Source organism: Vidua chalybeata, chromosome 3 (assembly GCF_026979565.1).
Source record: "Vidua chalybeata isolate OUT-0048 chromosome 3, bVidCha1 merged haplotype, whole genome shotgun sequence".
NCBI lineage: Eukaryota > Metazoa > Chordata > Aves > Passeriformes > Viduidae > Vidua > Vidua chalybeata.
In genome coordinates, this window is record NC_071532.1 from 35,272,017 (window position 1) to 35,296,978 (window position 24,962).

A 24,962-nucleotide genomic window follows, 5' to 3' on the forward strand; every position below is an offset into this window, starting at 1 on the left:
AAAAAACACACTCACAAAAAATTCCACTTTTTGTCTCTTGTCTCCAGACTCAAACGTTGTACTTAGGAAATGACAGGACTGTACAAATAATGTTTCCAGTTCTTAAATTGTTTTGTCTCAAGGCTAATTATATTAATAGACTTCCCTGGGTTTAATTAGCATTTTGTATAACCCCAGCTGATCATTAAAATTTCATTTAATCTGATCACCAAAGTACATATTTTAGGTCCAGTCCAGATTAAGGAATTGCAAGTATACAATTACAACTGAGTGGATGAGCCAGAACATTTTTCACTCCTAAATTTAATTTCAGTATCTCAGGTCCATTAGTGTGGATTGCTGAATCTTCCTCCTTGTTTAACTGACAGCAGCAATCAATCACAACTTCCTATTTTGTCTATTGGGAGCACTAATTCTCAGTTCCTGTCACTCAGCAGTCACAGGTGGCTCTTCCCTACTCCAAACTTAAGGTCTGCCAATCTTTGAGCCTTGCTGGAAGGTACCAGCCAACATCTTAATGCAGGCAGCTTCATGCTCACATTAACTTATTTTGCCAATAAAACCATTTCACCAAAGAAAACATGCTCCTGCCAGTAAAAGAACTGATCTGCTTCTACAGTTGTGTTTGTAACAGAAATTTTACTACCCAAATTTTTGTAGCAAACCCTCTAGAAGTACACCAGGCTCCCAAGAGCCGAATCTACCCTTGGGTTTCTGTGGAGCTGTGCTTCCAGGTGAGTTAGTGGGCTGAGGGCTAGTGAGGCCCAAGGGAGGAATTTTTACAAGCCCAGAGCTCTGGGCAAACATAACTCCACAGCTCCTTTGTGGTGCCCACAGGGAAGTATTAACTCCTTTTTGGAGGAGTAGTACATGAAGGATTGAGCACACACTTCCCTGCTTCTGAGGCTCAGCCACTTGTGGAGTCATGCATCCTGCAATTCCCAGCAGGTGGGGAATTATGGCACCACCAGGAGCAGCGTTAGAGTTCCAGCTAAGTTCTGGAAACATGGCAAACTGAGATCAAACCAATCCTGTCAGAGGGAATGACAGCATAAGCCCACATACAGTCAGCCAAAATAACAGCAAGTGCAAAGCCTAAATTGTCTCTATTGAAACCAAAATCAAGCAACAAAACCAATTGCACCAGCGCTGTTTTATATCATAATCCTGTACTTTATACAGACAGATAAACCCCAAAAAATGGCCTTGCTACACAGAATTGAGGATGGTTTTATAAAACACAACTGGACAAATCTCCCAGAGCTGTAGACACACCTCTATATAACAAATTCCCTCAGGAGAGCTTTCCTCCTTCCCTGAGCTCATATGGACACAGTTATAAAGGTGCTTTGGGCAGACTCTTTGTTTCTATGTCATTATCTGCCATCTCCACTTCAAAAGAAATCCCAGGGTTGCATACAGAGCCTGACCCTGGATAACTTATGGAACCATTAATTCCTCTCCTTCTGGCTTCCTTACAACACAAATACAGCCAACACTTCTATGATGAAAGGGCTTTGCTCATGGAATCTCTGCTGCTTGTGAGCACTGATTTTCCATGATGCTGAGTGCTCCTGTCTAGGTACAGAACGGCTTCAACTCCCAGTTCTCAATTTTGTTTAGGTGGAAACTTTATTCTAATGTGAGATTAAATTGAATTGAATAATTGCTGCTGGGTACTAGAACTTGTGCAGCTCAGATGTTTACAAGGTCTGGTTTACATATACTTGTGGTAGCAGCCTTTAGGTTAAATCAAGAACACACAAAATTGTTTGGATTTCTGAGAGTTTGCTTTAATTGTCTGATATTTTAATAATCTGCTTACAGCCTGTCTGGTTTTGTTTATCTGGAAGAAGAAGTTTGCATGAGTAAGGTAATTCAATTTAAAAAATACATTCCCTGTAGATGTCTCCAATATGTAGAAAATTTTGGTCACTGATGTTCTTCAGAAAGGCTGTGCTGCACTTTCTACACTGAAGCCATAATACTCTTTCCTTGGGGAAAAGGTTATTTGGTGCATGAGAAGTTCTGGGTTTTATTCTGTTAAATATTTTGTTGCAGATCTGACCTCCTTGGGCCATTTTTGTTTGCACAAATCTTTCCTATCAAGTATTAGTCATGCTCTGAGTTTTGTTAAAGTAGTTCTGATGAGAATTCTTGTAGCTGGCACAGGGGCTCAAAAACAAAATGAAGCTGATTTGTGAGCATTTATTTTCTCCAAAGTTTGTGGCTCAGCTGCTTATCTGAACTTCCATTATAAACTTTGGCTTGCTTGTAAATCTTAGCAAAGATCTTTTCATTAAACCACCAGCAATTAACATGAAAATTCAGTAAGGAAAAGCAAGTGCTTTGAAATTAAATTTAAATAAAAAGAAGCTCTTATTCAACCTATTAGTACTTTAATAACTTGATTTCTAGATACAATTAAAAGCAATTAAACCCCTAAGCTCCAGAACTGCACTCCAAGGGGAACACACAGTGGCACAACAAAAGCAAGTATGCAATCAGAGCTGTGTTGAAAGTGCTGATGTTTCATGTGTCTTTAGCTTTTAAAACACACAGAAAATCACTGCACTGAGAGAAATTAAACAGCCTGGATGTCAGGGAGGGACCAAGCAGCTGCATCTCCCATGTTCTGGAATGGCTCATCAAGAGCAGAGAGCTGCTGGCACTTCCAGAACAAACTCCTGTTCCAAGCTCTCTCTCTGTAAATCCAATCTCCACACATGGTTCTTCAGACCCCGCCTGCTCCTCGACAAGTTGCTCCGGTTGTCAGATTTCAGCACCAGGAAATTTGTATTCCTGCCAGGCAGTGTAACCTTGTGTATGACATGCTCTCCACACGGCCTCCTCCACTGCTGCTAATTCCCGCACAATTAGCACTTGGTTGCACATACTTCCATGAACAGAGAATCCCCGATTAATTACCAGCACCCTTTGTCAGAGATCACCCAGGAATACCAAGGGAAACTGGCTCTATGGACCCTGGAAGAGAGAGAAGCATTTGTAGAAAGGACTTTCTCCATTGCCTTTAATTCTATGCCCAGGGCAGTGTTTATTTAGCCACTGTTTCACTCAAGAGGTTTTGAAATATCCTTTCAAAATATGTAATTTGCTTCCAGGTAGTCAACACCATATCACAGCTCAGCTGAGGTAGCTTATTAAAAAGACACTGTGAATGTTTATCAAAAAGGAACACAGTCTTGGTTGGCGAGGAAGGGTGGTGCTCTCACAGACGCTCCAGTCGAGCTGCTTGCAGAAGAAACCTCTCTACACTTGTGCAGAGACCTCTGCCAAGGAAGGGAATTTCAAGACAGGACCAAATAAGCTGAAGGTGGAGAGGAAAATAAATATAACAGCACCACATCCAGCACCTTCTCAGGCTGATGATTTCAAGAGCTTTCTGTTCTGCTGGCCACTGAGCTCCAGGCCCCTTCACTCACTCAGCATCTTTCCCAAAAAGTACATTTCAGTTCTGGCTCTGCCTTCTTTTTTTTTTTTTTTTTTTTTTTTTTTTAAAGCAGAAAATCCAGCACCCTGGTGTTAATACCATTTCTCAGTCAGGAAATAACAAGCAAAGCTCAATTAGGAAATTGCATTACCAGGAGATTTTACATTCTTGATAAAGTGACACAAACTTAACATAAAGTTCGTTTTCCCAGTGCCATAACATGAACCACTGCACCATTTGCTTATCTGCAGTTGCTGCAGATCCTCTGAGCTGGAGGCTGGAACTAGAACAGCTCTGACTCCGGTGTTTCACTGTCAGGTAATGTCTCTAGGAAGCTGCCTTCCTGCAGCTCCGCCTTCCAAGATGACTGTATTTGATGTCAAACAATTCAGAACAGAAAGCCAAGGAGTCATACAAACCAAGAGCAGCAATTCAGTGGCAACAGATGTGTCTTCCTTCAATTATCAGACATGCACATAGCGCAAAAGTTTATTCAGATAACCTTTCCTCTGCCTCCTGAAAAACTTTAGAAACCTTTGGTCTTCCAGCTCCATTTTCCTGGGTGTTGACAGTTAAGAACAATCTCTGTTTCTCCAAGAGAAAAAATAAGGGATGATTCAGAGATGCACTATTAGATTGAGATAATCCAGGTTAGGGAAAGCAAATGTGACAAGGGTGTCAGGATTTTCCTCCCAGATTTAGGAGAAACAGATGAGACATTACATAAACTCCTCACTGATCACCAAGGTTAAGCTCTACAGCAGATCATCAATTTAGAACAATTTACTATTCCAATATGAAATATTTGCTTAGAATTACAAGTACTCTCTTCCATAGTTTAAAGGTTGTTGGAGGAAAGAATGTATTGGAGCTTATTTTTAATAAATAAGATCCATAAAATTGAAGAAATGTAAACTTGAAAAGGATTTGAAAGGTCATTAGCAAAGTGTAATGGAGAAGAAATACTTGAGTAACACAAATACAAATGCCTTTGTAAATGCTGCTCCTGCTTAGGGCTTGATTCCCATTTTACAATATCCACACTATTCCTACTTCACTGCATAAAAAGCAAACAGATATTGAGGGCACTGTCTGATTTAGTCACTACTGGGAAATTGCATTAGGCACAGATCCCAAAATAATGACTATTCTGCTCCTCAACTTTTAAACAAAACATACACATCTGCAAACGCTCCCCATGCTGGGCTTGCCAGCCCGCAGCTCATTATAAAGCACAGCAAAAAGCCTACACTGATAGTACTGCAGATAACATATCTTGATCCTTCACTTTCAGTCAGCTCTTTCATCCCTGAAATAATGTCAATATAGAACCATGCGGCTGCAGAAGCAGACACACTTTGGGTTTTAATACACTGAGAAAAACCATGAAAATATTTATGAATTAGATTGTAATGTTCTGAAGGGGAAGATCAGACTGGCAGGACGTCAGGGATTTTTTTCTATCCATCTTCCCACCTGTCTGGTGCTGTGGCTGTGACATGCTGAGCGATGGTAATGGAAGGTTAGTGGTCATTCCTGCTGCTTTGGACAGCAGGATGACAGGAGGGTTTTCATTAACAGAAACATGGGAGCCAGCTTTCTAGGATCAGACAAATTGGATTTCAGCTCTCAAACATGAAGTGCGCTGTCAAATGCAATTTCTTCTTCAAAGAACATGTGCTAGGTAAAGGAATGAAATTGTAAATAGATTATAAACCATATTTAAACTGATTACAGGTTAATGCAGGATCCAGACCAAAGACATGTAGTGGTGCAGGCTGCATATCACTGAACTGAGCTCCTGGTTTAGGGTGACTTCACACATAATTTTCAAGAAACAAGACTAACTACCAAGAAACTTTCTAGAAGAAAAGGGAAAAATGCACTAAAAATGAAATGTCACTAAGTAAAAATGCTTTGCTGGGTTGGGTGTAGCTACACCAGGTTCAGGCTGGACATCAAGGAATTTCTTCATGGAAGAGGTTGTTCAACATTGCTTTGGACTGCCAAGGGAGCTGATGGAGTCACCATCCCTGGTCAAGGAATGGCTGGACATGGCACGCAGTGCTCTGCTCTGATTGACATGGTGAAGGTTCAGCCACAGGTTGGACTTGATGACCTCACAGCTCTTTTCCAACCTTAATGATTCAGTGATTCTGAAATAATCCAACATCAGCTGAGCTCCATAGCTGAAGGTTCTTCACACAGCACTTCAAACCCCTTCAAAGGAGCAACTGTTTGGACTCCAGCTAGGAGTTAAGTAAATACAGACGTAGAAAGAATAGGAAAATAAATACATCAAGGCACTAAAACTGCACCAGCATTACTAATTGCTGCTTATTGGACTTTTTCCTGGCTTAGCTGTTTCCCAATAAAAACCAAACAGCTGCTAAGATTGCACAAGGAGCTCTTTGCCCCCACATCTTTTCCAGGCTTTGCCAGATGCTGTTTGGAGAAGACATCTCTGCTGCTTCCCAGGCCATGAGGGTTCCCTGGTGCTTGGTACCTATGTGCCTCTGCTTGGAGTGCGTCCTGGCACGGGGTGAGAATCCGTGGTCAAGGTAGTGCTTGTAGTGCTGTGGGGCTGGCACCAACTCAGATCATCTCAATGGGATTCTAGAGCTCTGCCCCTCTCATTGGGGATCTCCATTTTCACATGTCTCACCTCCCCTGGCTGTCACTCCAGTTTAATGTCCCCTGTGGTGGCCTCTCCAAGACAACGTAATTGCAGTCAGCTGCTGACACTTCATTCCTACCAGACAAGGCACGTAAGCACCACCCAGCTCTTCTCTTCAGGAGTAAAAGTCAATTTTAACAGATGACAAGCATGTTAAAAAAATAGACAAAACCACATTTCTAAAGAAGTCTACTTCAGACAGCATAGTTCATGCTTTGTAACAGCACTCCTATCTGTAACATCGATAAACAACGAATAGAAACAGATTTCAAGTTGGAAATAGAAAAGATTGTGCTTGGCTCAGATGACCCACCGTGGTCTCTTCCAACCGTATCCATTCTGGGTTTTTTTTTAATTTAAGAAACAACTATTTGTTTCACTAGAAATCTGTCTCTGGTCTAGCAGATTTCCACTGATATCAAGTATTTAAAATGAGAAAACCAACAGAAATATTTGCAAAATGTTTAAATTAACAACTACTGCTTTTAAAATATGGAATTTTGGACTAAATATGAATTTACACAGAATTTGCCTGCAAGTCTTCCTTGTGATGCTGTTTGCTAAAGAAGCTCATCAGAACTGGTTTTGTCTCGTTCCATTCTCATGCTTAAGAAATCAAAATTACTGTACATTTGTTAAAATGCAACTTTTAATGAAGGTCCCAATGCAGAAATACAAAGAAATCAGAACACACACATCAAATCATGCTGAAAACCAAACCAACCCAGCTGACTGAAGCAGCCTGGCTCTGCTCTGTGTGCCTGGACCAAACTGTGCCCTCCTAGCCCAGGGTTTGCAGAAGAATTTAAACCCAGAGCCAGCTGCTGCCCACATCACTCATCCCTGCATTTCAAGAAAGTTCTTCACACACAATAAGCCATCGTATTTCTTCCCCAGCCATCGTTTCAAACATCAGTGCTTTTGTTCTGAGCCTGCACATTATTTTCTCTTACACACACAGAACATGACCAGTTAGCTCAGTTTTTTGCAATGTGATGAGGTTTTTCTTTGTTATATCCACTAATCAGTATTGAGAGCAACTGGTGAAAGAGAGATTCTGGATGAGCTGAGCTCACTCAAGTTGACTTTTCAAGCTAAGATTTTATTATTTGAAGCAAAATTAAAAGGAAGCCAATCAGCTCCCTCTGGGTGATGGGAATTTTAAAGAACACTGCTGCACATTTCAAAAATAAATAACTGAAATACAGCTTTTTTTTTTTTCATTGGTGATTTGCCTGTTGATTGCCTTTTTATTTCCTGGAGACATTTCTAAGCCTTCTAAATCCCAAAACCCAAACAAAATCGATCCATCCCCAAACTGCAATCATCCACTGATGGGAGAGCAAAGAACTGGAGGCAGCACACGAAGCCTTGTGCTTCTGCTGCCTCTGCTCAGAGGCCCAGCTAGAAAAGCATCTCTTTATTTCACTGGGGGGTGGGCTCACTTCACCATCAAGGGAACTGGAAAACACGTGATGTACTGATAAGTGCCCTATAAATAGATTTTGGCTTTGCCCAAGTGCTCTGATTTGCAGCAATTGATGTAAATAAGCTCTGGGTTTAAAGCCTGTGACAAACACTAGTCTGAAACAGCTTGGTTGTGTAAACAGCTGTCTCCATGGTTCAAGGGAGGATGAAATCCACTCCTCAGCTCTCTCCCTGCAGAACTGAGCACATGGGTTCCAAGGAGGGCTTTTGCTGTGTGCCATTAGCTTTTTCATCTTGTGTCCATGCTGCTGAGACCACAGAGCCTGTATTAACACTTGCAAAGTGGTCCTTGCAATTCTCAAGCATAAAAGCTGAGGAAAACAAGTATTTACCTTTTTTTTATCTCCAGTTATCTTATTTGCAGCAGGTAGAGCAACTGTACCACATTTATCTGGCCAGATTGTACTATGTATTCATGCAATTCAGTTCTGTACTCCCAGGGGCAATAGACAATGCACACCCATAGAAAAATATCCATCTGCATCCACATGAGGGGTTCACTATTTTCATGCAGTGCAAATAAAAACATCTCTCCTCATCTTTTTCTCTGGCTTATAAGCACATTAGAATTCTAAGTATGTCTCTAATATTCAACTGCAATTGAAATAACTTTAGATCAAAGAGCTTTGTATCACATTTGACATAGCTCAAAGAGTAAAGGAAAATGCACTTTTTTTTCCTCATACTCTAAATAATCTTGCAAATAGTTTTGAATTTATCATCAGGATAAACTGCATGACTAACAGGCACAATTCCTACTCAGGGGAAAGCTGCTGACAGGAGTTCTACATTCTCATCACTCATCTTAGTTCTGAGCTACTTAATATAGACTTCTCTTTAAATGACACTTTGTCTCCCAGCTCTCTTATCCTGGGATCACACCTTTCCTGCATGTGCTAAACAAGTACTTGGTCATTGCAGGGTTTCTCCCTACAAGGCTTCTGGAGCCCATGCCAAGTACCTTGATGAATCAGACTCCACAGGCAGGCAGGGCAGGAATCCACTTCCCTTCCATGGGATGTGCAATCCCAGCTCAGGCAATTCCCTCTTCCAGCAGGAAGGGAGTTCACAGTGGATGCTGATTATTACAGGAAACTTAAATAGCACTGACCAAACCTGTATAGGAGCACTAAGGGTGCTCACATTAGTCCTCCCTGCTGTGGAGTCGCACAAACTCTTCAGTTTGCTTAAAGATACTGAACCAATAATCTGCAGCTTATTCCAAATATTCAAACAGCTCACAAATATGAAATTTCCTGAAGCCACAGGGAGGTACCCACAGTGCCAGCAGCAGGCACCTGATCTGGGAGCAGGGGAGGGAACTTCACATCCCCACTCCCTACAAGCATAAGGGTTTGTTTTGGTCCACACAGAGACAGGACAAGAACTTGTGGCTCCTCCACCACACCTTTCTCCTCCCCTGGCAGCACTGCCAGCTGTGGGCAGCTTTTCCCATGATGCCAAGCACAGCACTGCTGTGAAGAGCACAAGACTGTCTGAGAATCACTGGGTTTTGCCAGATGGCAGAAAGCTAACAGAGATTGTGTAACATTTGTTTACAGCCTGATAAGTTTTACCTTGGCACTCATAATTTGTCCAAAGTAGTTTTCAGTTGAAGTAGAAAACATAGTACCTCCTTTTCAAACACGCAGACATTTAAATGCTCTCAATCAAGCTTCTATCTGATTCCTAAAAACACCAGTAAAGGGTTCCTTTTAATTACATAATTTGCAAGTGTCACACACAAACATTTAAATTAGCATTATCAAGTGATTATTCTTTCAGAGAACACTTAAAATATGAACCAAAAGGAAAAGCCAAGCATCATCAAAATATGAGGAGACCTAAGAACAGCTTGCAAATTCTCCTTTTTTGTTATGTAAGCAACAGTTAAGTAATTCCACTTCTCCTCCCACCATTTGAAACTCTCCTGACTCCAGCAGGATGAAAAAAAAAATAGTCTTGAAAAAAAAATCACTTCCCATAACTGAAATACTGCCACAAACTGATAAGTGTCTTAAAAACAAGCTAGAGCATATTCAGTGATGCCTACAAGAACTTACAGCAGCAATAGCTCACTTCAAACATGCAGAAGTGCTGCCACTTTTCAGTACAGGGACAAACATGGTGCAATGATGAACACATCAGCTATGAGAAGCTGCAACCAAGGACCTCAGAGAACTGTAGAATGGTTTGGGTTGGAAAAAGCCTTAAAGACCAAGACCATATTGTTCCAACCCCCCTGGCATGGGCAGGGACATCCTTCCACTAGACCAGGTTGCTCAGAGGTCCATCCAAACTGGCCTTGAACACTTTCATCAGATTCAAACTCCACAGCATCAGCACAGCAGCCTCAGTTCCCAAAGCACCCCAGAGCCTTGGGCCACTGCATAGAAACTCTGAAGGATGATATAAAAGCAGCTCCAGAACTTCTTCTCTTCCTCCAGCCAAAACCAAGCAAACCTGAAGCCCTGCTGCAGTTCTGAAAATATTCATGCCTGTAAAACACACTCACCACAAGTCCTCAACATGTTCCTGTCCTGTCCTTCCTCCTGCCTCTGTCCAACACCTTGCATGTTTACCCCGGTAGCAACAGTCTGTGGCTGGAAAGAAACACTTTACCACTGCTCTAACCAAACAGATCAATATTTCTGGAGAAGGTGACTTTGTCTTCTACACAATCAGTGTGGTCTGAGGGGTGTGTAAACACAGAGAAGGAAGGGGGAAGCTGCTGGGCTGCAGCTCGAGGCTTCTGGGTGTGGAAGCAGCAGCATGGGCAGATCCCTGGAGCCAGCTTTGGGAGCAAGGGCAGAAAGGGATCTTTGTCCTTATCAAGGCATAACTCAGCAAAACTGAGCTAACTGGGATAGCCAAATCAGCCTTCCCTCTCAAACTGCCAAGTAACCATATGGAGGTTTAGACTTTTTTACTGAAAATGTGCTGCAGGAAACCTTCCTGTGTTGGCTTTGATCTTTAACCCTCTGAAGGGAGTCTGGCTCTCTGCAGCAGCCAAAGCAGAGCCCCCCTGCCCTGGGAGGGCTAGGATCTGCTCCCACAGCTCTATCAGCTATCCCCACACACATCAGCCTCTTCTATTGGTCTCAACACGAGGGTAACCATTCACACAGACGCTTTAGCTTTTATGAATTCGGTTTTGTCCTTTTTTAAGTATTTTAACAGCATGCAAATTACAATAATTATTTCCAAGATTAATGCTTCCCCTTTACACATGACCTTACCTAGCACGGATTGTCTGCTTCTGCCACTTCATTAGCAAACACGATTTTGAAGCCATTTACGCTAAACATTCCCAAGTACAGCACACAATTTCTCATATAAATTACTTTAAATGTATTTCATTAATCTGAGAGGAAGGAGGTTAAATCTGAGCAGCAACAAGAACAAAAAAATCTTTGTGTAATTTCACTTATGGCATTATCAATATTGGATATGTTTCAGAAAAGGGAAGATAAGCATGGCATACATAGCAAGTCCACCATCAGCACAGCTCCCCTGAACTACCAGAAACTTCCATCACAGTAATTTATTATAAAAATAACTGAGTTGATAATAATTTTTCTGTGTTTCAACACAACAGAAAGATCCCATTTCCTCTGAACTATTTTTTTTTAATTCAATTATTTACCAGTTGCAGTAAACTATGTTTTAACACTGACCTAGCACCAGGACTGGACATAACTTTCATGAATTCAAACAAGACCATGATTTATTAATATTTGCAAGTTATACTGACACTCGTTTTAGGATTCCTCCTGGAAATAATATGGAAAAGATCTGTTCTTTTAACAGGTGTTATGGTAATTAATCACCACTGGAAGTCTGGTATGTGGAAACCAGTCTCCCTTGATGGGAATGAGCCCCAGACGTGGAGATAGTACACAATGGGGTGGGAAAGTATCAGCTTCCATCCAGGCCTGATTCTAAATCACATCTGTGAGTTCACTCTGATTCCAAAAGACAACAAAGGAACTGGATACTGCAAAATATCACAACCAGGAACTCCCGAAGAAACTTCCAGCCAAAGGGATTTCTTTTCCAAAGTAAGGCAGTTGTGCTTTATCCAAATTCGTCCAGATAAACAGTGTAACTCAGAAGCTCACAAACCTAAACCATACAGAATATGTCTTTCAAAGGGCAAACCTGCATTTTAACAGATTGCTGCACTTTACAGATACACACTCAGGTTTCTTTCTGTGCTGTTTGGCAATTCAGGACCATGGTACCAACTAAATCAAGAGCTACCTGAACCTTCGTGTAAGATCAGCCTGGGATAGTTCCTTTCTGCACCATGCCACAATCCCAGAGCACTGAGACATTTATGTCAGTATTTCTGTAAGATTCTTCACATTTCAGGCTGGTTAATAATTCAACCTACACCTGAGTGGTATGAAGGGGCAAGGTCATACTCAAGAGTGGCTAGGTTTGGGCAATGTTTAATTCACCTGCTTTCTTACCCAGCCCTGAAAATGGTTTCTGTTCACCAAGAATCACACATACGTACATTCACAAACAAGATTTCTCTGCAGATCAACCTTTCTCACCAAAGACCTGACTTTTGCCATCTAAAGCCAAACTATGAAGGGTATTGGACACTTCCAATGCTATGAACCACAAGGAGGAAGATCTAGATGCAGAAAACTGCTCCTCCTTCTATCTCTGTGCAATGCTAATGCAGGTCAGCTACAGCGAGAAGCAGCTGTGCACATTCTACTCTTCCAGTCAGTAGCTGCAGAAATACTTCTGAAGAAGCATTGAAAAGACTCAACCCACAATGTCCTCCACAGTAAGGAAAACCTTTCTAAATCATATATAGCTGTGTATCAGTCTTAACACACAGCAGTCTTCACCAGGAATTCACTGCACTTTGTTCTTGCGAATCACAAAAGGCTGGAAAATGCATTAAGCCAACTTTTGGCCCTCAGAACATATTCTTGTAGCTCTGGTCTAGAGAGAACCATTTTTCTTCCCTGTGCCATCCATTTTGCAAGAACACCCCTGTGGATGGCTCATTAACAGCCCAGGAGTGGCAGAGTGTCTGAACTCCCCAGTGGCAACAGCTGGTAATTTTGTTTATTTAACTAGGATTAGTTTGTAAGGTGACAGAGCTGAGAAAGCCATAGACAGGCAACTCGCACTCAATACAGCTGTAAGGTTTTTTGCTATCACCACACAAATACTGCCCAGGACTTATTTAAAAATGAAGTATTTGTAAGCCTTACTTGGTAGCATAATCCTATTTATAATTAAATAGGAAAGGAGCTTTGTTTGGTTTGCTTTCAGAAATAAGCTACAGTATTAAAAATCCCAGACAGATATTTGGATGCACTTGCCCACATTCTTGCACATCCACAGCCGACAAAGCAAAAAAAAAAGTCTCCTTTCTGCCTGATGCTTTGGCAAAATGGATTTAACATGAATATACTGCTATCACTACCCTGGAAATCTGTAGTTTGCTGCTGCTTTTTACTTCACATGGGCCCCTGGCTATTTTCATTTGCTCCCATTCACTACTTTACCTGTAGCTGAATTTTTGGTCCTACTCTCATATTCCTAAGAAAATATTTGCCAGTAATACTGGTCGAGGTCTCTTTGCAGGACACCCGTGTCCCTACAAATTCTCTGGTGCAACTGGGGCATCCCAGTGGCACAGCCATGCTTTAGGACACACACAGACCAAAAAGCCTCACAGCTCCAGCAGGAGTTCCAAAAAACCCCATTTATATGCAGATGATAACAAGCATATCAAACCTTTGCAACTAATTAAAACCTGACATCTTTCTCCAAACGGCTGTTTACAAGCTAAGGGAGTAATGACAAATCACCAAGCTGGATTCCAATAAAGCAGGAAAATTTTAATCATTTGTTCTAAACAGTTGCAGAAAGATGCATCTGCTGTGACATTTTCACTTGAACCTGTTGATCCTACATTTGAAGCTCGAGGGTATTGCACTGCCATCCGATCTCTCCACAATACTGCTAAAATATGTACTTTAATATTTATGAACTATTTCTAGGTGGGGATTATGGCTCTGAAGGAAAGACTGGCATGGTTCAGTTATTGAGTACCTTTACATTTTCCAGTGAAAAAATTTGAAATTCTTTCCAGACTGAGTGTTCATGACAGATTAAATGAAGCATTTCTTATTTTTACAGATAGCAACATTTTATTTATTAGTTTTTGTATTAGTATTGCACTAGGGCTGTGCTTTCCCAAAATTCCGTGATCTTGGTGCAAGTCAAAAGATAATATGTGGATCTGCAAGGTAAGAAACAGATAATATTGGAAATTGATAGTTTCAACATCTTAGCATTGTTAAAAGTGCCTCCAAAATGACTTTGTCATCCCACCAATTTTTGAATTTTGTGCCAGCTACTGCAAAAATGCCATTTGTCAGCTTCAGGTGAGGTTTATCCCAAGTGACAGGGTGTGGGGGTTTGTGACAGCTGTGGCTGGACATGCTGTCCCAGCTGCACCCTCAGCTCATTAGCATCATTAGTTGTGAAAGTAGGAATGAGACATCCCTGTCCTGGATTACTGGGAAGTACCACTGGTCATATCAAAAGGGACAAAAGAAAAAAAATAAATTGTGCATGTACACAGGTTTACTCAAAAGCAGCAGCAGCATTTAAAGCACAGCTTTACTGATAATTTCCAGTGTTTTCAGGAGCTCAAATATCATGGATTTAATTGAGCAGTACCTACCTTTTCAAATTTAAATGTCAAGCTTAAAATTACAGTTGTAAGATGCCTCTGTGCTACTTAAAATATGGAATTTCTTATTACAAGCTTTGCGCTGCAAACTTTGGCAAACAAAAAAAAAGATGAAGGCTTTATAAATACAACAAAGAAAAGTATAAAACTAACCAGCTCAGAAAGCTAACTGAAACAGTCAGTAAGCAGGGAAAAAAATAAAATCTTTCTGGAAATGATTCATAGTCAAAGCCTTGGAAAAACCCCTGTGATTTCTGCCATGCCCTGAATGTTAGTAAATAGTGATTTCAATGAGCTGGCCAGACAAGCTAAGTTACACAGTGAATGACATGCTGCTGAAAAGGTCCCAGTTCCCCACGCATTAGAGGTTGTGAATAAAGTCACCAATTTGGGTCATTGGAGGGTCCAAGGAAAAGCCCCCTCACTCTCAGGGTCCACAGCTCCCACACTCCTGGCGGCATTTAAACCACTTCCATTTCCACCTGAGCACTGGCCAAATATCATACAAAAAAATTAATCTTAACCTTCCTTAATAAAGTAAAACTCAACCTAGATAAATATTTATGCAACTCAATCATTATTATGAAAAAAAAAAAGCAGTTATGTAAAAGAACAAACACATTTGGGGCGGATGTTTGTGGCTGTCGCTGTTATACCCAAGGTGAGTGGGAAGAAGGTGAGCTGCGTGCACATTCCATTTTTATTTCTTTTTGGCAGAAATAGAACACTGCTTTGGCATAATTTATATTTTCTAATTTAGCATCAAGGTTGTTGAAGGGAAAGCAGCGTGCATTTCTATCAGCAGACAAAAATAACAGCAACAGCAGCATTTGAGACAGGCAGAGTGACAGAAGCCAGTGCTGCAAAGGGCAGCAGGTGCCCTGTGCCAGCCATGGACACAGCTGGCTTTTCCAGGGAATGGACTGAGAGCACAGAAAGGAAAAAAAACCCAATACATCTGCCATTTCACACAGATAGTCTAATCAGGGTGTTACTAAACACAACATGAATGTCCCTGCACAGACTTTCAGTCCTACCGATTCCCAGTTGGTGCCATGGAGTGCACAGCAGCAGAGGCAAACACTGCAGTCCAGAGAGCTCGGACAATTCAAACAGACTTGCACATCCTCCTTTCCCCCCAAAATCACCTGATTTTCAGTTAAATAATGATTTCAACTTTCCTTGCTAGTTTTCCTTTTAGTTCCTGAGCCCACCTAGTTCAGGAAATGCTGCTTTCCTCTATGGATGCATTAGAAGCCAGCAAACCTTCCACAGCAGCTTTTGGATTACAATTGAGACAGGTCCAAAATCATCTCACTCGAGCATTTCAAGAAAGCCACCAAATACAGAGAGGCTGGTGCTGATATTAAAATAGCAGTTGGAGCCTTGGCAAACTTCTAACATTCAAACATCTGAATTATTTTTCTCTGTAGAGCTTGCTTGTTAAAGTGAGAAAACTTGAGGCGTGGGAGCCACGAGGTTTTTTAAAATTGGGGGTTACTCTCTAAACACATCTTGGCATGAGAGTGATTCTATCACTCATAATTTCATCTCCTACAGGTTTCACAGTATATGTTATTTAAAGAAATTCATTTCCTGCTGAATGATTTATGAGGGAAAACAGGATGCTAAGGGAAAACATACTGATCAAATGCATCAAAAGTTTTCAATATGAGCATTTATCATGGAGTTATTTCTTTCTCCCTGTCAACCACCCCTGATATTTCTTCTTGCTAGTAAAAACATATATAGTTGCTTAAGATTTCAGTTTCCATAGAAACTGTTATTGGCTGAAGTAAATACAAGATGGCAAAAAGTGTGACTTCCCCAGTCCTGTGAGCATGTTTGCAGCAGTCAAATTTTCACCACCTGACCATTCATTTCTCAGTATTTACTGGTGCCTGACATTTTTAGCTGCGGCTCCCTTTAAAGAGCATGGACACTCTTTTGAGCGGCACTTCCATGCTTTCCAGAAGGCATGTGAATATTCATAGCTATTCCTATGCCTCCTAGTACAAAAACACATTTTGTGTTATTTTATTTTGCAGACCTTGTCTCTGAACTTTACAAGGGAAAAGATGCCTCAGATTGCACACCAAACCAAAGCTTGAGAGAGTATTACCAGGTAATGTAAAAGTAAAGGGAAATAAAACACTGCTTCATCACAAATAATAATTTTCTCCTGTTCCCAAAATTCCTCTCATACCCTTTCCTACCTGATTCTAATACAAACTAAAAAAGCAAAGTCCTGATAATAATTTTATAATTCCCTCACTTTTTTATAAATGTCATTTTACTTTGAATGGAGGCACTTTTTCCTAACATAAATGATTAATGTGCCTTTTCTTGTTCCCATCAGAACATGACTTTAATTTTTTCTTCATGTAGAACTGTGCTGCAGTGCTCTGTGCTGCCTGAGATTTTGCCTTTCTACCAAGAAATCATCCTTTGCATGCATATTGCATTGAGATAGAAAACTCTGTTACCATTGCTGAAAATAGCAGCTGAAGACAGAAGGAGTGATCCCTGACAATGTGCAAAAAGAAGGCAATACTGGAGCTTCTCAGGATCTCAGGGTCATTTGAGTAGACTGCTTTTAATCTCCCAAGCATCAATTGCCTTGGTACCCACTAAAATCTTCCTTCTATATCACTAGAAACCCCAGTTCCTCCCCTCGTTGCAACAGCACTGCTCAGGGGCAGCCATGCATTCATAGCAGTACTCAAAAATGTGTTCTCAGCTCACTGGTTGTGCTGCATTGATGTAAGGACTGTCGGGTGAGAGCTGCACTTCTGTGCCTTCAAGGGAACTTTTGAGGCTAAACATTGAGGAAATGGAGAAAGTAACCAGACCAGCTGGATGAGAAACCCAGGAAGATGCAAAAGCCATGCAAGAACAATCACAAAACATATGGGACTGGACTTATGGAAAGATACTATGAAAACTGAATAGCAACCAAAAAAGGAGCAACAGTAGAACCCTTTGTGCTTCTCAGTCCTTTTTCAGAAATGAAGAATACTCATGGCAGTGCATTGAATGCAACATGAGAACAGACTGAGTTTTGGAAACCAGGACTGCCTACAGTCCTCAAAAATAATTTCTTGCTGGTGGCCTTGTGTGGCAGCACACCTCACACATTCTGATAGCTCCTAGTGGGTGAAGCTAGTGACACTGGAACTTAGCTTACTATTAAAAAAAAAAAGGAATTACTCTTTTTTATTTAAGGGGGAAGTAAAGGCTTATTTAAAAAGACACTTTTATATCAAAAAAGCAGCAGTAGCTCAGAAATACACCAAATGAGGTTTAAAGATTCCCGTTAAGCTCGTAATGACAACCCATGGGTGAAATCTACCCTTAGAATTCTGAAAAAAGATTTTTAAAATTGCATAAACTGGCAGAAGTCCCCTAATATAAAAACTGCACAAAACCATGGGCAGAAGGAGGGGTGGTGGGGTGATGTAGAGAAATCACCTCAGTCTCTTGGTTTACAGTAAAAGCAAGGGGTGCTCCCACCTGGAAGCAGAGCTGTGGAAAAGAGCCCCTGAAAAGCTTTGGTGAGTATCCTCCATTCCCAGGGTTCTCTCTTCAGCCAAAATCCCACGAGTTTAACTGAAAACCTCTGTGCAATCCCTGCTGCTACTACCTGACTTGAAGGCAAGCCTTCTAAAACTGAGCTTTAGATCCTGTGCGGCAGTGATACACACGGGGCTCCATAACCCTGCCCACTTGCAGCCGACGCTCCTCCGCTCAGCCCCACAACAGGATCAGAGCACAACTGGCATGAGTGGCCCCAAAAGCAGCCTTTTAGTTCACACCATTTGCAAGATGCCATCAACAGCCAGCCCAGGTGCTGTTTAGCTGCTGCCCACACACAAATCAATGACAAAAAGCAAGCTCATTCACACAGGTGGTGCATTTCACCACCCTGAGAGCCAGGATTTTCTCCTACCCTTCATTTAATGCCACTGCTGTCAGATCTGTAATGTGCTCTAATAAAACCAGCCTTTATGTAACCCAATAAATAAAAGTCACCAAGGCAATAGCTATGCATAAATTTTAGCTAAAAACATTTTGTTAGAAGAACATGAATGTCCTCTGTAAAGCAGGTAGCATTTTAAAATAATGTTCTAGACATTGTTAATACTTTATTGCTATTCATCATAGAACCATTAATCATGGTGAACTCATTTGGTATTAATGTGGATGTCATAAAGTACTTCTGTTGCATTTCAATTATAACTCAGCCTTTAAAATGCTGCCAGCACTACATGGAGAGCTTTGAAAGCCAAATATGAATAGTCTGTTCAGAGATAACTACAACTGCTTTCTGGCAGGGAAAAACAACCTTTTCCATTCCTAATGGCCCTCAGGGGTCTGAGGAACCCCTGGGGCTGTGCCTGGGCCCAGGGCTGCAAGGAAGAGAGGTCATCCAGACCCAGGAATATTCCTCCCCCAAGATGAGAGTAGGAGAAACATTCTTTTGGTCTGTTGAATCAGGGCTAAGCAGCAGCAAGGCCAAACTTCCCAGGCCCTGGGAGATTTCAATTTTTTTCTATCACTCCTGGGATTCTCTGAGGCACTCCCTTGCTTCTGAAGCTGAGTGCTTGGGTTTTTCCTCTCATGTGCTGTGTCTGCCCAAACAAAAACACCAGAGAGAACTTATATCTACATCCTACTGTCTGTAGAGACTGTAAATGAGTGCACAATACATCAGGACAGACCCAAAGGGAGCTGATCTCCCAACCTCTCTGATAGCAGTTTAAAAGAAAAAACCCAAATCCTCCTTCTTGGCCTCAGGAGGCACTGAAAGAGGAAAATCACCAGCACAAAATACAACATGGACTCAAACAAATATCAGCTCTCTGCCATCAGGGAAGCCAAGAACTTGTGTAAGTGTACCTTGACAAACCAGGATTTTTGCTCCTGCACTGCCAGCAGAGCTTCCAGATGGATTTTACATACAGAATCCAAAGACAAAAGCTCAACAATCCCAACACTTCTCAACAGAAATAATGTTACACTAAGAAAAGGCAAAACACTTCCTTTTAGCTGCGGGAACTTTTTTCTTCTTTTCAATTCTTGCATATAATTCCCATTCTTTTTTATCCAGGTCATCAACGTAACAGAAAACAAGAATTCCTACCTTGGGAGCTCTGGCATGTTTTCCACATCTGGCATCTTTGACAAGGCTTATATCCAGCAGCTCAGTCTCCTAGAAGGAAAAAATGCAACACAAGTAATTATTATGCTATTCAAGAAGCCTTGTTGTGTTATCAGTGTCCCACTCCACACATAAGTTTGTCCAAATGGAGATCAGCTTCTAGGAGAGCTCAGGTGCACCCAGGCAATTCCAACAGCAACACTGTGCAACTCTCCTAGGATATACAGATTATATAGAAGCCATAAGAGTCAAGCTGATTTCCTGGATCGCTCAACAGCAGCTGCTGTGCTTTTGGTTTAATCATTTTAATACAATTTTAGCATTTTGATGCTTGTCACAGTGTGACAAAAGGCAGTGTCACAAACAGAAAACCCTGCCTCTGCAATAGAAAATCTGCTTTATTATTGCCAGAACACTTTGAAAAATGCTCATAGACCCCAAGAAGTGTTTTATCTATAATGATAACAAGGTTCAACAATTTTAGTGACTGCTGCTCAGTAAGATACATGCACTTTTTGACAGGCATTTCATAGCTTGTGTGCTATTCTTGAGTTATGGGTTATACAACAAAGCTGGCACATCATGACAGCTTCTGTTAGGCAAATTCTTGCCCTCCCCTACACACAAGTAACATGAAGAATCCCCTTCCCCGATTTGAGCATTTGGAAGGATGGATGCTGGAGCAGTGTGATCCCCAGCTGCCAGCAGTGATCTGAAACAATCCAGCAGGAGTGTGACCACACTCCAGGGACAGCCACACCATTTCCAAGCAATTCAGCTTTCCAGAGTAGTAACTGCAATGCTGTGCAGGGAACTTGAAATCTTTGTGCTGGACAAAGCCTCTACTCCTTTTCTTTTCAATTCCAATGAGAAAAAAAAAAAAAAAAAAAAAAAAAAAAAAAAAAAAAAAAAAAAAAAAAAAAAAAAAAGATGGACATGTTATTTTGCCAAGGGTTACTTGGGATCCTGATTTGTTTTTCATTTTAAGGAACTCACTCGTGCTCAGCTCTTGCAGAGCTTTGTCTTCTACTAAGACAAACTCTACCAACAAATTTTCATGTGACTGTACATTCATCACATTTCCCTCTGTCCCCCCTAGCAATCCCAATTCCCGTCTGTTCTAGTACTTGCTGAGCTCCATATATATGTTTCCCCCCTCTTCTTGGAGCCTGTTTAGAGGAAACTTGCACTTTTGAGATGGTTATTTTTTGCTCTTACTTGCCTGAGAGAGGATAAGAGTATCAAAACTTGCAGAGATTAGAAAGAAGCATTGGCAGGGTGATAAAAGGTGAAAATAAACCAAACTCCACCAATACTCAGGGCATATGGACACAAGCACTCTTCTGACAGTGCAGGCGAAACTTTAAATAAAAACAATTCACAATTAAGTGCACCGGAGGGCTTTGAGTCCTTTTAAGTTAATCCATAAGGCCATTAAGATACTGGAAGGAATGAAAACAATGGAATATGGCAGAGCTACACATGAGTTTATCACACTCAGAGCAAGAACTCAGGTGGGAAACAGGAGTTACTTTTACAACACCAAATAATACCCACACCCAAAGTGGTCTCAAGCCCATGGTGAAATGTTCCACAGAAGCTCCAGGCACGTGCAGATCATAAAAAACAGATTTCCCCAACTGAAAGGACTAAGAAGCACTAAAAATAAAGGCTTTAACAGCAAACACATGAGGGGAATTAAATATGCTGAAGAAAAAGGGATCTTACAGATCACAGAAATGCTGAGCCACACAGTGTGAATTTCAAAAGCTTTTTTTTTTTTTTTTATTTGTTTGGTATTTTGGTTTTTAAGAAGAGAGAAGAACAAACGGAATTAGTAATTTAGTCACTTACAAAAGCACAGCTAGACCTCCCGTAACACAAACACAAAAAGACCCTTTTAAGTGGAATAACACATATTAAAAAGAGACACAAAAAAAGGAAAGGCAATGACCAGCACTCCCAAGGACCTGAACAGCCCTGCCCAGGTCTGCATCCTCCCAGATGGAGGAGGATGAGCAGGTATAGGGCTGGTTTGGAGTTCTGACTACTGCTTTCAAGCTGCTTGCATGCCACCAAGCCATGTGCATAATATGTGACCACCTGAGGATTCAAGAACTGACAAGGGTAGTCTAAGAGTAAGGGAAAAGTGGAGTTTTGTGGGGTTCAGCCCAGCTGCCAGGGCTGTAGGAAAGGCTGATCCCTGAACATGCACCTCATGGCCTTCCTGCCCTGTTACCTCTCTGGCAGAGAACACAGGATTTGTAATTCTATCCCCAGAATCCTTTCTATCCCTATTTGACAACATCATTTAATATAAATAGAGGAGAGCAGGACCTGCATCCATGGAAGTGCCTCTGCAGGCAGTGTTCAGTGGGGCTTGGATAAATCAAAATTCATAATGGGCCATTGCTTAGTACTTTGGTTCAAAGAAACCTCCTGGAATTCCCTCACCCTAGGCACTTGCTTTCATCTTTTAAACAACTAAGTAAGAGGGCAGAGATCAACTTCCTTGCAAGTCAGAGGAAATACAATTTCCTATTTCCCTATTGCAAAATGTGGGGGGATTTTTGTAAAAGGAAACTACACTTGAGCAGTGGCCAAAGAAATGCCCCATTTCCTGTGCAGCAACAGCCCAAGCCCTCCTCCACCTAAATAAACAGGAGTTTTGTCAATGACTTCCTCCAGCCAGGCTTGGAAAATGCACTCTGTGTTGCAGGGGACTTGGAAGTCATAGCACTTGGGGGATAAAGAAAAAATCCAAGTCCTCTACAAGAGGACTTCTCCCTGTTTAGAGACCTCCAGGCATTGCTGCTGGGACTTAATCTTGCAATAGAGTAACATCTTAAACTGCAATGGAGTAACATCTCTTAATGCAAGTGGTAGATTCCTCCAATCATTCATAATATAAAAAATCTGGAGCAGCGAATTATTAATCCTACCATGTTTGTTTTCAATTAGCAGCCAAGACAGAGGTGCATTCAGAGAGGGCTGCATTGTGCAATCTCCCTTTTATAGGTGAGCACACACTCACAAAAGCAATGGACTGTGCAACCCTCTGTGTCTGCTTGAGCACTTGTAATTAGGCCCATCTGAATTTAATATAATAACACCAATTTATACCAGTTGAGGATCTGGCTCACTTCTATTTTAAACTGCCCAAAATAATGCCGACTGAGTCATGGCGCCTTGGGAACGTGCTTGTGACATAACCCCAGCTACAAAGCAGGAATTCTCCTGGATACCACTGGAGAGCTCTCCTGGAGAGCCAGCAGCAGCAGGGCGGGCTGAGAGCAGTATCAAATTCAGAACCTCCCAAAACTGTGTCAAGGAGACCCAGCAAGAGCAGGTGTGCATTGCAACAGCTGCACAGGTTAGTCCAGAGAGATAACTACTTTATAGACATCCTTAACAAAAATAATTCCACTCTTCTGCAAGCACTCACTGTGGCTCAGGAGTGGTGTATTGCTCTGACCTCAACTGTTCAACCTCTGTTTTCATGTCCCTTCTGGCTGGATGTTCTTTTTTCCCAGACCTGTATGGCACAAGTCTCAGCCAGTGCCACTTAGGGAGAAGGTCTAACCAATTAAACTCTGTAAACTCATTTTCCACTTAGCTGGAAAACTGTGGCTTCACAGTTTCAAATCTGAAGAAGAAATTGTGTGCCTGAAAGCTTATCTAATTCTTCTATTACCAGTCAGTCTACTAGAAGACACAAGACTGCCTTCAAAGTTTGCTTCGTACACTGCTAGCAAAATAAACTTCGGAAAACGAAACCAGTTTTCTAAACAAGCACCATTTATTGCTACTGGATGGCAACATCTGGTCAAAGTTTTCAAAGGGGCAAAGCCAATTTGCTGAAACAAACTTCAAACAGAGAGTCAAACAACTCTTTCTATTGGGAATAGCTAATCAAAATGAAATAGTGCTTTAATATTGAAAGTCTCTGTTTTATCATCCTCTGAACACGAAAGCACTGAATATTTCTGGAAGACAAAACATATACAGTTCTGTGCTATACTTATATCTATTCAGCATTTTAAAAATGTAATTTTAAATAAAACCACATGACTACTGTCCTAACAACATGTCAGAAAGAAAATATTAAGAATAATAGTTGAATCTGATGGGAAGCAATTACAGAATCAGAGAATCATTCAGGTTGGAAAAGACCTCTGAGATCACTGATCCAACCTTTGACCAAATACCACCATGGCACCAAGTGCTATGTCCAGGCTTTCCTTAAGCACCCGCAGGGATGGTGACTCCACCACCTCCCTGGGCAGCCCACTGCAGTGTCTAACCACTCTTGCTGTGAAGTTACAAAGAAATTCCAAGCTATGCTAAAGAACTACCTTAGGTAAATAGGTATGGAAATTCATCCATTTACAGCCACTTATGGAATATACCTCACTCAGGTTTCAGGGATTTGGATAGTGATCCATTAACCACACTCGGTTTAACTCCAGGATGAATTTCTCCACAGTGGGATTGAATACTTAGTGCCAGTTCCAAAAGGGTGCTTGCAGAGCTAGGGGATGTGATGTATCATTCCCCTGCTCAGAACATACCTATTTTTCTTTATTATCAATGAGAATAAATTGAATGAAACATGGCAATTTGTCTCCTCATCCCAAAGGAAAACCGTGGAGGACTGGTGAGACTGATTTAACAGAAACCTGCCCCGACAGCTACAAATAGCAACAGCAAGGTTGTCAATGACTGTAATTGGAGCTGTGCTAAGGTAGTGCTGTGCTTCCCCAAAAGTGCCATTATATAATTCATAAGCTGCATCCCACTAGAGAGAGAGAGTCCCTGAAGAAGCTGTCTCCATGCTTCATCCTGGCAGCACACAATTCAATTATCAGGCATTAAAATTATGGGCTGTGTCAATAAGGCAGCAGCAGAGCAGCACGTACAACTCACATCAACAGGAGAACTCTCCTCAACAACAGCAAAGTCTTTTGCTGCACAGTTGTCCTTCACAAGTTCGAAGTACTTTGTTACCTTCCCACATACTCTTCTCAAAAAAAAAAATTTAAAATTATATTAATGCTAAACTTGCCAGCCTGCCCAAAGCAACCAGACCACCTTCTAGCTCCTGGCAGGTGATGGATAAAGCAGCAGCGAGGCACTCAAATGATGGAACAAAGGCTCTTACTCCTAGAGTAGCCACTGACATCTCAAGGGTCAATTAAACTCACAAAATTTTAACTTGGTTAAAGTGGCTTCTGAATTCTCTGCGTTCTAAACATCTATTACAAAATCCAAAGCCCAAAACAAATCCACCACTCTGGCACATGAAATGAAAATTTGGGTGAGAGGCACAGCTGTTCATGAGGGCAAACACAGCAAACACTGCTGCCTCCACTACTTTACTCAAAATCATTTTTTTTCCAGCTTTTCCTTTCTGGCCAACGAGCAGTGGCAGAAAATCACTGCAGCCTCATCC

At 41.4% G+C, this 24,962-nt stretch overlaps 1 protein-coding gene across 5 annotated transcripts in view; it reads right to left on the reverse strand.

The window, feature by feature from the left end:
- PLCB1 (phospholipase C beta 1) overlaps window positions 1–24,962 on the reverse strand; it is a 354,862-nt gene that overhangs the window by 223,956 nt on the left and 105,944 nt on the right. For all 5 annotated transcript variants that reach the window (XM_053937775.1, XM_053937776.1, XM_053937774.1 and 2 more), the window contains one exon: window positions 19,493–19,561. In XM_053937775.1, the coding sequence (XP_053793750.1) occupies window positions 19,493–19,561 (69 nt within the window). The remainder of the gene's footprint in view (window positions 1–19,492; window positions 19,562–24,962) is intronic.